We start from the raw sequence: 11,979 nt of genomic DNA on the forward strand, positions 1-11,979 counted from the left end.
TATCAGGAGGCTCGTTCTTCACGATATAGGAAACGGACCTTTAGTGTGGCAGCACCTACCCTTTGGAATCCCCTCCCCTTGAATATTATGCAGGCGCCATCTCTGCTATCTTTTCGGCGCCTATTGACGCCTTTCCTCTTTCAACAAGCCTTTTGAGACCTATCCCAGTCTGCGTCTGTGTTAGAATTGCTTAATATGTTTTTAATAATGTTTTTAACCATTTTTAAAAGTTGTTTTTTTTAATGCTTGTAATGCTGTTTAGTTTTAATGCATTTTAAGATCTGTTTTTATGATGTTTTAAAGTGTTTTTAGTGCTTTCTTTGCAGCCCTGGGCTCCTGCTGGGAGGAAGGGCGGGATAGAAATAAATAAATAATAAATAAATAAATTACTGTGCGTATAAGGGGCGGTTGCTAAGGGGAGGCTGGAAGACATGGTGTTATTAGCTGTTGCTGCAAAACTTCTTCACAGAACCACCTGTAAAAGTTTCCCCTCATCATATCACGTCATGCCTGCTTGGAACACATTTTTTTGTTACAAGCACCGTTCAAGCTGCTCTGAGAGCACAGTGCTCCATTTTTTTTGCTCTTTGTCTGTCATGTGGAGACCTCTCCTTGGGACAGCTAAGCAAATAAAGTCCTCACAACTAGTTTTTGGAATCGTGGTTTTCCTTTTTCTACCACACAAATTGAACATAACCTCCAGTTTGAAACACTAAAGGCTATCTTCACCATCATATGACATTGTCCAATAAAAAGGCTTTGAAATTAATAAATATAAATTTGACACAGATTTCCAGGATGAATAATGAGAGAAATATAATCTTCAGGAAAGAAGCAAAGTAAGAAGAACACCAACAAACATACAAAAATATAATTCTCCATCTTTGGAGATGGCAGGTGTTGCCCCTTTTCACCTCTCAGCACCCTTCACAAACTACACTTCCCAGGATTCTTCTGGGGAAGGCGTGACTGTCTCAAGTGAATTCAAAGTCTGGTGTGGCTATGGCCCCGATTAGCCAAGCCCAGCAGCTGTGAGTCTGGCTCTTAGAACACTGACAGTTGATTCTTACTGAGCATGCCCAACACTATCATTGACTGCAATGCAAAATTCTTAAATTAAGTAAAAATGAGCCAGGCATTTTTTTTTTACTTTTACACTGCAGAAGATGAAGGTCAGAGAATGGGGCAAGGTCAGTAACAGGATTACAGGTACTCTGTGAACAAGGCTGATTTTTAAAGAATTTCAACAGGTTATGAGAACTCTGACAGAAAAAAGTCCAGGTCTGGTTTTTTTCTCGTTTTACACTTTGAACTCTTGATTCTCTGACTGTTTTGTGTATTGCCATGAAAACTTAGAGGGTTGTTAAGCAAGCGGTTCTGAGTTCAGGACTATACATTTTGTGAGCTTTTGGTTTGAAATGAGCTTATGGGAAGCATCAGAATGGCATGGGAGTATTTTCAATCTATCATTGCAGAATACAAAAAATCAATGCTGGCTATAGGATACAGCCTCTCGTGGCTATACAATAATGTGGCAGGCAGATTAATATCTGCCTTTTATAGTATAGAATTATGGGGAAAGCTTCACCTGTTGATATGCTTTCTGTTGCATATCTCATTATTTGAGTGTTGAAATGGAAATGGCCTGCCTTCAAGTCCATCCCAACTTATGGTGACCCTATGGTTTTTCATGATAAGCGGTATTCAGAGAGGGGTTTACCCTTGCCTCCCTCTGAGGCTAGTCCTCCCCACTGCACAAGCCAGCCCCTTCCTTATCCACAACTGCCAGCTGGGGGGCAACTGGGCTCCTTGGGACTATGCAGCTTGCCCACGGCTGCACAGGTGGCAAGGCACGTAACCCCTGAGCCACACTCTGTGGTGTGATCTTTAGCAGGCCCTTGACACCCAGGAGACACGAGCGGGGTTTGGAACTCACAGACTCTGGACTCCTAGCCAGGCTCTCCTCTCCACTGTGCCATACCAGCTGCTATTTGAGTGTTACCACTGGATTATTTTTGGTGCTCCAATCACATCTTGAATAGAAGCTACAAATTTGCATTTGACATGAAGCATATGCACATTTTATGAAAAGCAACAGAGGGCCCAATCTGCATAGAGTCCTGAGCCCAGAAAATCCTATTGGTAGCTTTGCTTCACTATATGGATCCTTTGATGCACAGAAAACGTTGAACTCTGCTTAAACCTCTTTCCACACTCCAAGCATTTTAAGGTTTGTCTCCTGTGTGAGTTCTTTCATGTATACTTAGGGTGCCACTCCGACTGAAGCTCTTTCCACACTCGAAGCATTTATGAGGTTTGTCTCCTGTGTGAGTTTTGTGATGCAAAGTAAGGGTGCTGCTCTGACTGAAGCTCTTTCCACACTTCAAGCATTTATAAGGTGTGTCCCCTGTGTGACATCTTTGATGCACAGTATGGTTGCTATTCCACTTGAAGCTCTTTCCACACTCCAAGCATTGATATGGTTTGTCCCCTGTGTGAGTTTTGTGATGCCAAGTAAGGTGGCTACTCTGACTGAAGCTCTTTGCACACTCCAAGCATTTATAAGGTTTGTCCCCTGTATGAGTTCTGTGATGTGAAGTTAGGTTGCAACTCCGACTGAAGCTCTTTCCACACTCCAAGCATTTATAAGGTTTGTCCCCTGTGGGAGTTTGTTTTTCCTCTTGTCTCTTTGCTCCATCTTGATTTCTCAGTTTCTGCTCCTGCATCTGCTCCTCAGCTTTTTCCAGTGATACTTCAGATGTTTCTCGCTCAGCCTTGACCTCCCAGATGTATCCTGATGGATTGAAAAAGAATGGAGATAAAATGCTGTGGAGAAATCCTGTGAATATATTATGATTTCTACTTTGAAAATATATTTCTGGGAGCTTTGTCGACATCAGAGGTTAACTGTCAAAGCTCAAGGCCTTGTACGGAGTTATTTTAGCAGTAGGTGCTTGGTAACAGGTTGTGAAAAGAGAAACAGAAAGAGAGAATTGTAACAAAAATCTGCTCTCTTGTTCCTCCATTTAAGGTGGACAGCTGAGTACTTATGCACAGCTGGAATTTTCAAACGTAGGATGGATCCTGTCTGAGAGGAACATGGCCCTTTCCACTGCCCAGAGGGCAGATAGCATCCCCTCCCTCCCTCCCACAATGTTAGTCCCCTTTTACCTGCAATGCAAGATAGTACTGGAAGATGAGATCCCCAGGACAGATGGCACTCACCGAGCTACTGGGGAAGAAGAATGGACAAGTACGAGTAGAGCTGTGGCTAATGACTCAGCTGGGTCAAAGCCAAAAGGAAGACCAGAGCCTGATTGGCACATTTGCAAAAGGAGATTGTGGAGTTGTATGATGCACATAATAGGAACATGGAATGTGAGAAGCACGAACCAGGGAAAGTTAGAAATTGTCACGCAGAAATGGAATGCATCAACATTACAGTACTTGGCGTGAGTGAATTAAAATAATAGAATCATATAACAGAATAGTAGAGTCCAACCCCCTGCTCAATGCAGGAATCTAAATCAAAGCATTCCTGACAGATGGCTGTCCAGCTGCCTCTAGAAGGCCTCCAATGTCAGACAGCCCACTACCTCTAGGTCATTGGTTCCATTGTCATATGGCTCTAACAGTTAGGAAGTTTTTCCTGATGTCCAGTCGAAATCTGGCTTCCTGCAACTTGAGCCCATTATTCCGTGTCCTGCACTCTGGGACGATCGAGAAGAGATCCCGGCCCCCCTCTATGTGACAACCATTCATGTACTTGAAGAGTGCTATCCTATCTCCCCTCAGTCTTCTCTTCTCCAGCCTAAACATGCCCAGTTCTTTCAGTCTTTCCTCATAGGGCTTTGTTTCCAGTCCCCTGAACATCCTTGTTGCCCTCCTCTCAAACTGTTCCAGTTTGTCTGCATCCTTCTTGAAGTGCAGAGACCAGAACTGGGCACAGTATTAAAGATGAGGCCTAACCAGTGCTGAATAGAGGGGAACTAATACTTCACACAATTTGGAAACTATACTTCTGTTAATGCAGCCTAATATAGCATTTGCCTTTTTTGCAGCCACATCATACTGTTGGCTCATATTCAGCTTGTGATCAATGACAATTCCAAGATCCGTGGCTGGTGGAAGATCCTCTGAGGGGCTGTGGGGATGCCACACTTGCCTTTCTGGGCAAGGTGATTGAGAGGGTAGTGGCTGCTCAGATCCAAGTTTTCCTTGACAAACTGGAATATCTAGACCCTTTTCAATCAGGGTTCAGGCCTGGCCATGGGACAGAGACTGCCTTGGTCACCCTGCTTGATGACCTACGATGGGCAACAGACAGGGGGAGTGCATCCCTGTTGGTGCTGCTGGACCTCTCGGCAGCCTTCAATATGATCAACCAAGGTATCCTTCTGGGCCATCTAGCTGGGATGGGATTGAGAGGCACTGTTTTATGGTGGCTCCAGTCCTACCTGATGGACAGGGCCCAAAAGTGGTGCTGGGAGAATACTGCTCAACCCCCTGGCCATTGGCCTGTGGGGTACTGCATGGCTCAATTCTGTCTCCCATGCTCTTTCATTCAGAAATTTGGAGTACAACGTCATCAATATGCTAATGACACACAACTTTATCTCTCCCTACCACCTGATTGCAGGGAGGAAGTGCTCTTCCTAAACCTGTGCCTGGAGGCTGTGAAGGGCTGGATGTGGGCTAACAAACTGAAACTTAATCCAGATGGAAGTACTGCTGGTCAAGGGAAAAACTGCACCAGGGATGGGGTTGCAACCTCTTCTGGATGGGGTTGCACTCCCCTTGAAGGAGCAGGTCTGCAGTTTGGGAATCTTCCTGGATCCTGCCCTGCTGCGGTAGCCAGGAGTGCTCTTGGCCAACTCAAACTGGTCTACCAGCTGCTTCCGATCCCGGAGGCAGTTAACTTGGCCACAGTGACACATGCATTGGTGACATCCAGGCTTGATTACTGTAACACACTCTATGTGGGGCTGCCTTTGAAAATGGTTCAGAAATCGCAGTTGGTTCAAAATGCAGGAGCCAGAATGTTAACTGGAGCACGGCGCAGGGAGCATATCACCCCTGTGCTTTATCGACTCCACCGGATCCCAATTTGTTTCCGGGCCCAATTCAAAATGGTGGTTCTGGCCTTTAAAGCCCTAAACAGCCTTGGACCAATGTACCTGAGGGACCGCTTACGCCCATATGTACGTGCCCGGGATTTAAGATCATCTGCCTCTGGTCTCCTCTGCGTGCCTAGAGTGAAAGATGTTAGACTGACAAGCACATGGGAGAGAGCCTTTTCAGCTGTGGCCCCCAAGCTTTGGAATACCCTACCCCAAGACGTCTGCTCTGCTCTCTCCCTGTTGGTTTTACGGAGACTTCTGAAAAAGATCTTGTTCCAGAGAGCCTTTGGGAGGGACTGAGGGTAGAGCCTGACACTGATTTTATGCCTTCTATGTTAAATTTTACCTTGGTAGTCCCTTTAGTTCCACTCCCTATATATATGTATATATGTGTGTGTGTTATGTATTTTATGTATTTTAATTCTATTTTATGTATTTTAGTTTATTTTAATTTTTTTGTGATTTTATTGTTTACAATTTTATTCTGTACGTTTGATTTTATTTTTCTAAGCTGCCTTGAGTGCCCTATTATAGGGTAGAAGGTCGGGATACAAAAACTTTAAATAAATAAATATAACTAGAATCTAAAATGATGAAACAGAGTTTGTCATACCTTGGACACATAATGAGGACACGACTCAGTAGAAAAGACAATCATGCTGGGAAAAACTGAAGGGAGTAGAAAAAGAGGAAGGCCAAACAAGAGCTGGATTGATTCCATAAAGGAAGCCACAGACCTGAACTTACAAAATCTGAACAGGGTGGTTCATGACAGATGCTTTTGAAGGTCGCTGATTCATAGGGTTACCATAAGTCGTAATCGAGTTGAAGGCACATAACCCCCACACACCTGCACTACGTGAGTTCAGCTTTAATTGATCCAAGAGAGCCCAGTGCTCCACAAACCTATGTGAGAGGAAATATCCTTAAAAGGTGGGCTGTGATATTATTATTAATTAATTAATTAATTTTTTTATTAAGTTTATTAGTCGCCCATCTGACTGGTTTACCAGCCACTCTGGGCGACGTACAAAATAAAAACATATAATTCACATTAAAACCTTAAAATTCCAACAATAACACTAAAACCTAACCCGCCCCAAAACCGTGCCTGAAGAGCCAGGTTTTCAAGGTCCGGCTCATCATGGAAGGGGCATGGCGGATGTAATTTGGGAGGAGGTTCCACAGAGTTGGTGCCATGATTGAAAAAGCTCTCTCCCTAGTTCTCACCGGTCTAGCTGTTTTAACTGGTGGGATGGACAGAAGGTCTTTTGAGGCTGATCTTGTTGGGCGGCAACGTTGATGATGCCGGAGGCGCTCTTCCAGACAGACTGTGCCGAAACCGTGCAGGGTTTTAAAGGTCAAAACCAACACCTTGAATTGGGCCCGGATAGCAACTGGTAACCAGTGCAACTCCTTCAACACAGGTGTGATGTGGTCTCGCCGGTGGCCACCCTTAATCAGGCGAGCTGCCACATTCTGTACAAGTTGCAGCTTCCGGACCGTTTTCAAGGGTAACCCGACATTGAGTGCATTACAGTAGTCTAGGCGAGAGGAGACCAGGCCATGTACCACCAATGGAAGCAGATGGTTTGGAAGGTAGGGGCGCAGCCTTCATATTATATGGAGTTGATACAATGCAGCCCGGCTCACAGCTGAGACCTGAGCCTCCATGGACAGCTGGGAGTCAAGAATGACCCCCAGGCTGTGGAGTTGGTCTTTCAGGAGCAATTGTACCCCATTGAGCACCATATGCAGCCTTTATGCCTCATCCACCATCAGGAAAAAGCCTGCAGTGGAACAGCCAAACAGCGTTACATTTGAGAGGACCAATATCCTGGAGGTAAGTAGTGACTTAGGATCAGGTAGGTACTTGAGCTAAAACGTGTGTTCCCCACTACCGAATAAAAGGATTTTGAGGTGCTAAAGAAAAGCTGACTCTTCAGATTGGTGGCAACAACAGAGGGAGAGTGTTGGTTGTAGGCCTTACAGTAAGTTAAAGAGGGCTCTGGCTGGGAAGCGCAGGGGGTACTGTCCCTAGAATCCCAGAATTATAAGTACTAAATTGGCCCCCAGAGTCTTCCTGTCTGGGAAAAGGTGGTGTAGGAAATGATGGCAGCTCTACCGGATAATCTGAAATGCATAGTGGGTCCGATTTATGAAGCAGGGGTGCCAGGAAGGGAGTAAGAAGGCTATCCTTAACCTCCCCTAATTCTAACAGAACAGGTCGCCATCTCAGAAATCTCCTGCATCATCTCCTTGTACAGGCTCTCTAGTCTGGATCCAGCTGAGCCCATTCCTCCTGGGTGAAGTGAAAGGACACCTCCGCAAAGCTCACCAGTCCCTGGAAGAAGAAAACAACTGCTTCTGCATTAATACTCCCAGCCAAGGCGTGGACATCATCTGACCTCCATTCGCACTCTGAAGAAAGATGGGGCAAGTGGGATCTTTAACTTTAGCATTCACAAATCATCTCAGGTCCAGATGGCATCTACCCGAGACATCTTAAAACAACCCAAATGTGACATTGCTGATCTTATAACAAAAATATGTACCTTCTCCCAAAGGCTTGCTACCATATGGACTGGTAAATGTATGACAATTTGAAAGCCAAAAGGACACAGAAGGTAACCTGGAAATCAGAGGCCTATTTGCTATTACGGGAAAAGTAGTGGAAAATATTATTAAAGACAAAATCACCAAACATGGAGTGGAACACAGCAATCATGGGATACGAGGAAATATGCTCTCATGCATCAGTAAGTGTTTAAAGATCAGGAAGGAGAAAGCAGGAATAAATGAATAGTTCTCCCAACGGAGGGATGTAAGAAGCGCCCCACCCACCAATCATCAGGATTAGGACCTGTGCTTTTAAACTTGTTTCTAAATGACATGGATTTGGGATGAGAAGCGAGGTAACCAACTTTACTGTTGATATCTAGTTCAGGTTGATTAAAATAGAGAAGGATTGTGAGGAACTCCAAAAGGAACTCTCCAAGCAGGCTTGGCTATTAAAGAGCAAATGCAATTAAATGTAAGCAAGCGTAAAGGGATGCACAGAAGTGAAAAATCCTAACTGAACCGGTGGTGACTGACAGGAGAGAGACCTTGAGGTCATAGCGGATGCCCCAATTAAGATACTGATGTTATAGGTATGAAATTTGTGAATTCCATGTAAGGAATCATTAAGACACAGACTGAAAATAAAACTGCCAATATCATAACACCATTATACACTTCTAAGATGTGATCCTACTTGGATGCTGTCTTCAGTTCTGGTTGCCTGACCACAAAAATAGCATTTTAGAAGTGGAAGAGGTAGAGAAATGGGCAACCTAAATGATCAAGGGTCGAAACATTTGGCGATTTTTGCTGTAGAAAAAAAGCTTAGAGGAGTCATGACAGAAGTGTATGATCACAGCAGTCATTTAAACCACATTCAACACAAATCTAAAGCACATGGCTTCCCCCAAGGAATCCTGGATAATAGTTTTTCCTCACTGCACTACATTCCCAGCACCCTTCATAAACTACAACTCCCAGGACTCTTGGGGGGAAGCGATATGCTTTCAATGAACACTGTGGATGTGCCATAAAGGTGCGTGGTGTGGAGAAATTGGATAATATCCTCTGATTTAGTAGGGAACTTACACCTGCTGTAGGAGGGAAGTAGCTCCCACCATTTGCACACATTTCAAGAAAAACGTCACTCGCTAAACAGTTTGTCTACCGGAGGGCAGGGCCACGTTTTTGCTTTCCTGAATTAAACGGCAACCTTGATTCTAACAGAATAGGAAACTGGGGAGGGCTGGCAGAGTGCAAGTATTGAAAGAGTAACCTCACTGTTCAACTATCACAGCTGAGCTAAAGGACAACTGAGGACACACGAAGAACCGGCCTTTTAGCTCGCTGGTGTCTCCTTAGCTGTGTTCCAATTATGGGGCGCCTCCATCTCCAAGCTGAAGGCCACGAATTTCATCCTCAGACCCACAGATGTTCCGACGGATGCTTCGATCCGGCCCCACCACAGCCAGCCCAGCCCAGCTCAGGGGGGAGGCAGACGGGAGGGGCAGAGCTGCAGCCTCCGATCTGGAGGGTCTGCGGAGAGGGGGCGCTTAAGGGGCTCCTCGCCCCCTCCCACCCTCCCCTCCGCCCCAATTGCCTACCTTTGTTTCGAGGCTCCCTTTGCGCAACCCCGCTCGCCAACATCGCCGCGCACGAAGAGGGGCTCCTCCGGCGCTTCCAGGCTGCATGTCTCACCGAGAGGCGGGGCAGGCAAGGGACGTCCCTCCTTTGCGCTCTTCCCTTCCGCTCCGTTGTCCTTTGTTAACCCTTAAAGTGGCTGAAGCTCCTCGGCTGCTTCGCAGGGAGAGCGCGGGGAGGCGGGAAGCCCCCTTCTCGCCGGTGACCCTTCTCCATAGTAAAAACAAAATTTCCAGGCACCATTTTTAAAAAAGGCTTTGAGGGAACAGCTTAGGTTAGCCTAAACCCCGTTTCCTTTTACCTGTTAGATTTCTCTGTGCAGGGACTTTTTGTGCTGAGAGGCCCCGAATGGCAGCAGCAATGGACTGGGCCCCTAACTGCAGCTGGCGCATCCCATTTTTAATTCCCCCCGACATCTGAACAAGAAAAAACTGTCCCTGCAATTAGGACACCAGGACAAGTGTTTGATCTGCAGCATCTCTCCCTGGCGTGCTAGATTTCTACTTACGGGGGTATCAGCCCACTGCCCTCATCATTGAGGTCTGTGTGCAGATCTTGCCTGGGCTGGGAGGGAGGGGGACTTTTCCGGGAGGGCACGGTGAGGCGGTGCTGGGGGCCTCCTCCCTCCCTCCTTCCCTCCTTCCCTCTGTGGCTCTTTTTAGCTATGCAGGGAGAAGGTCGCCCCCCTCCACTGGGACCCTCCAATGAGGGCCCCCCACTCCCTGTCTCCAGCCCCCTGGGACTACAAGTGGGGTATCCTTTCCTGACCCCCCTGCTCTCCCTTGTGCCCCCGGGGGGATTCGGGGGGATATTTCCCCATGCATGGAGCTCCACCCCCAGCAGTTTCAGGGAAGGGAGAGGGGGAGACTGGCCCCGATCCAGCCCACTGCAGCCACCCCAGAGCCAAGAGAAGCAGGTGCAGCTTCCAGCCCCCCGTGAAGTCCCCCCTCCACCCCAAACAGCAACAGCATGGCAAGAATCACCTTTTGTGAGAATGGCAGAGCTGAAGAGGTAAGCCTAACATCGGGGGGAGCCCTACAAGCACCCCAGGGCAATAGGGCACCAATCCCTTCCTCAGAGGGAGAGAGATTTCCATGGGCGGTTTCTCCCCATGCTCAAAATCTTGCTGGTTGCCACTTATGGGATCATGAATTGATGCCCCCCAATACAGCTGGATTCACTTGCTAGAGCCATCTGGAGGGCCTGGCCCCACAGGCAATTGGATGCACACCTGGACTACCTCACAGGCTGTTGTAACGACCACCAGGGACTGCCTGTGAAGTGCTTTGAAGATTCAAAAGTGCTCTCCATAGGGATGCTGAACCCTATTAGGACAACAGGAGGATTAAAAGCAGATCATGACCAAAATATGCAACAGTATTAAAACAGCAAAGGAAGAAAAAATGGAATGGTTGAGGCCAAAGGGGGCCCACCTAGTCAGAATCCTGCTCTCTTAGTGGCCAACCAGATGCCCACAAGGGAAGCCCACAAGCAGGACCGGAGCCCAAAGAGCGCTCCCCCCGCCTGACTCGGTTTCCAGAAACTCCAACAGTGAGGCAGAGCAATGCTCTCAAGAGCCTTTTCCTCCACTGGTTTGTCTAATCCTATCTTCTCTTTTTGTAAACATATTTTATTGATTAAAGCCACCCAAGCTGGTGGCCAACACGGCTTCTTGTGGTAGGGGGTTCCATAGTCTAACCAGCTGCTCTGTGGAGAAGTCCTTGTCTCGGCCCACTTCCTCCACACCAGGCATAATTCTATAAACTTCTATGATGTTGCCTCTTATTGCGACCCTGAAGTTGGCTCCTAGTTCCCAGTTCCTTAGAATCATAGAATAGTAGAGTTGGAAGGGGCCTATAAGGCCATCGAGTCCAACCCCCTGCTCAATGCAGGAATCCAAATCAAAGCATTCCCAACAGATGACTGCCCAGCTTGCCTCTTGAAGGCCTCCAGTGTCGGAGAGCCCACTACCTCCCTAGATAATTGGTTCCATTGTCGTATGGCTCTAAACGGAAGTTTTCCTGATGTCCAGTCGAAATCTGTCTTCCTGCAACTTGAGCCCATTATTCCGTGTCCTGCACTCTGGGACGACCGAGAAGAGATCCCGGTCGTCCTCTGTGTGGCAACCTTTCATGTACTTGAAGAGTGCTATCATATCTCCCCTCAGTCTTCCCTTCTCCAGGCTAAACATGCCCAGTTCTTTCAGTCTCTCCTCATAGGGCTTGGTTTCCAGTCCCCTGATCATCCTTGTTGCCCTCCTCTGAACCCATTCCAGTTTGTCTGCATCCTTCTTGAAGGGCAGAGACCAGAACTGGACGCAGTACTCAAGATGAGGCCTAACCAGTGCTGAATAGACGGGAACTAGTCCTTCACGTGATTTGGAAACTATACTTCTGTTAATGCAGCCTAATATAGCATTTGCCTTTTTTGCAGCCACATCACACTGTTGGCTCATATTCAGGTTAAGAACATAAGAACATAAGAAGAGCCTGCTGGATCAGGCCAGTGGCCCATCTAGTGCAGCATCCTGTTCTCACAGTGGCCAACCAGGTTGTGATCAATGACAATTCCAAGATCCTTCTCACATGTCATATTGCTGAGCCAAGTATCCCCCATCTTATAGCTGTGCATTTGGTTTCTTTTTCCTAAGTGTAGA

General features: G+C 46.9%; 1 protein-coding gene across 2 annotated transcripts; it reads right to left on the reverse strand.

Moving 5' to 3' along the window:
• Window positions 1-814: 814 nt before the first annotated feature.
• On the reverse strand, window positions 815-9,501 carry LOC133381873 (zinc finger protein 436-like). Of its 2 annotated transcripts, XM_061621438.1 has the most exons (3): window positions 9,287-9,501; window positions 3,172-3,229; window positions 815-2,794 (listed from the first exon to the last, which is right to left on the reverse strand). In XM_061621438.1, the coding sequence occupies exons 1-3, from the start codon at window positions 9,371-9,373 to the stop codon at window positions 2,226-2,228; spliced, it is 714 nt and encodes a 237-aa protein (XP_061477422.1). In that variant the 5' UTR covers window positions 9,374-9,501; the 3' UTR covers window positions 815-2,225. The 2 variants fall into 2 exon arrangements, with proteins under 2 accessions (XP_061477422.1, XP_061477423.1); XM_061621439.1 differs by lacking the exon at window positions 3,172-3,229 and having other exon boundaries at window positions 9,287-9,498.
• Window positions 9,502-11,979: the final 2,478 nt, after the last annotated feature.

This window comes from Rhineura floridana, chromosome 3 (genome assembly GCF_030035675.1).
Source record: "Rhineura floridana isolate rRhiFlo1 chromosome 3, rRhiFlo1.hap2, whole genome shotgun sequence".
Taxonomy (NCBI): Eukaryota; Metazoa; Chordata; class Lepidosauria; order Squamata; family Rhineuridae; genus Rhineura; species Rhineura floridana.

Excerpts from the sequence above, each read along its gene's own strand:
- LOC133381873 (XM_061621438.1), bottom strand. The coding sequence starts at position 9,373 with ATGCAGCCTGGAAGCGCCGGAGGAGCCCCTCTTCGTGCGCGGCGATGT. Across the intron at positions 3,230-9,286 it reads AAGGGAGCCTCGAAACAAAG|CTCGGTGAGTGCCATCTGTC; the intron begins GTAGGCAATTGG and ends CTTCCCCAGTAG. Across the intron at positions 2,795-3,171 it reads AGTACTATCTTGCATTGCAG|GATACATCTGGGAGGTCAAG; the intron begins GTAAAAGGGGAC and ends TCAATCCATCAG.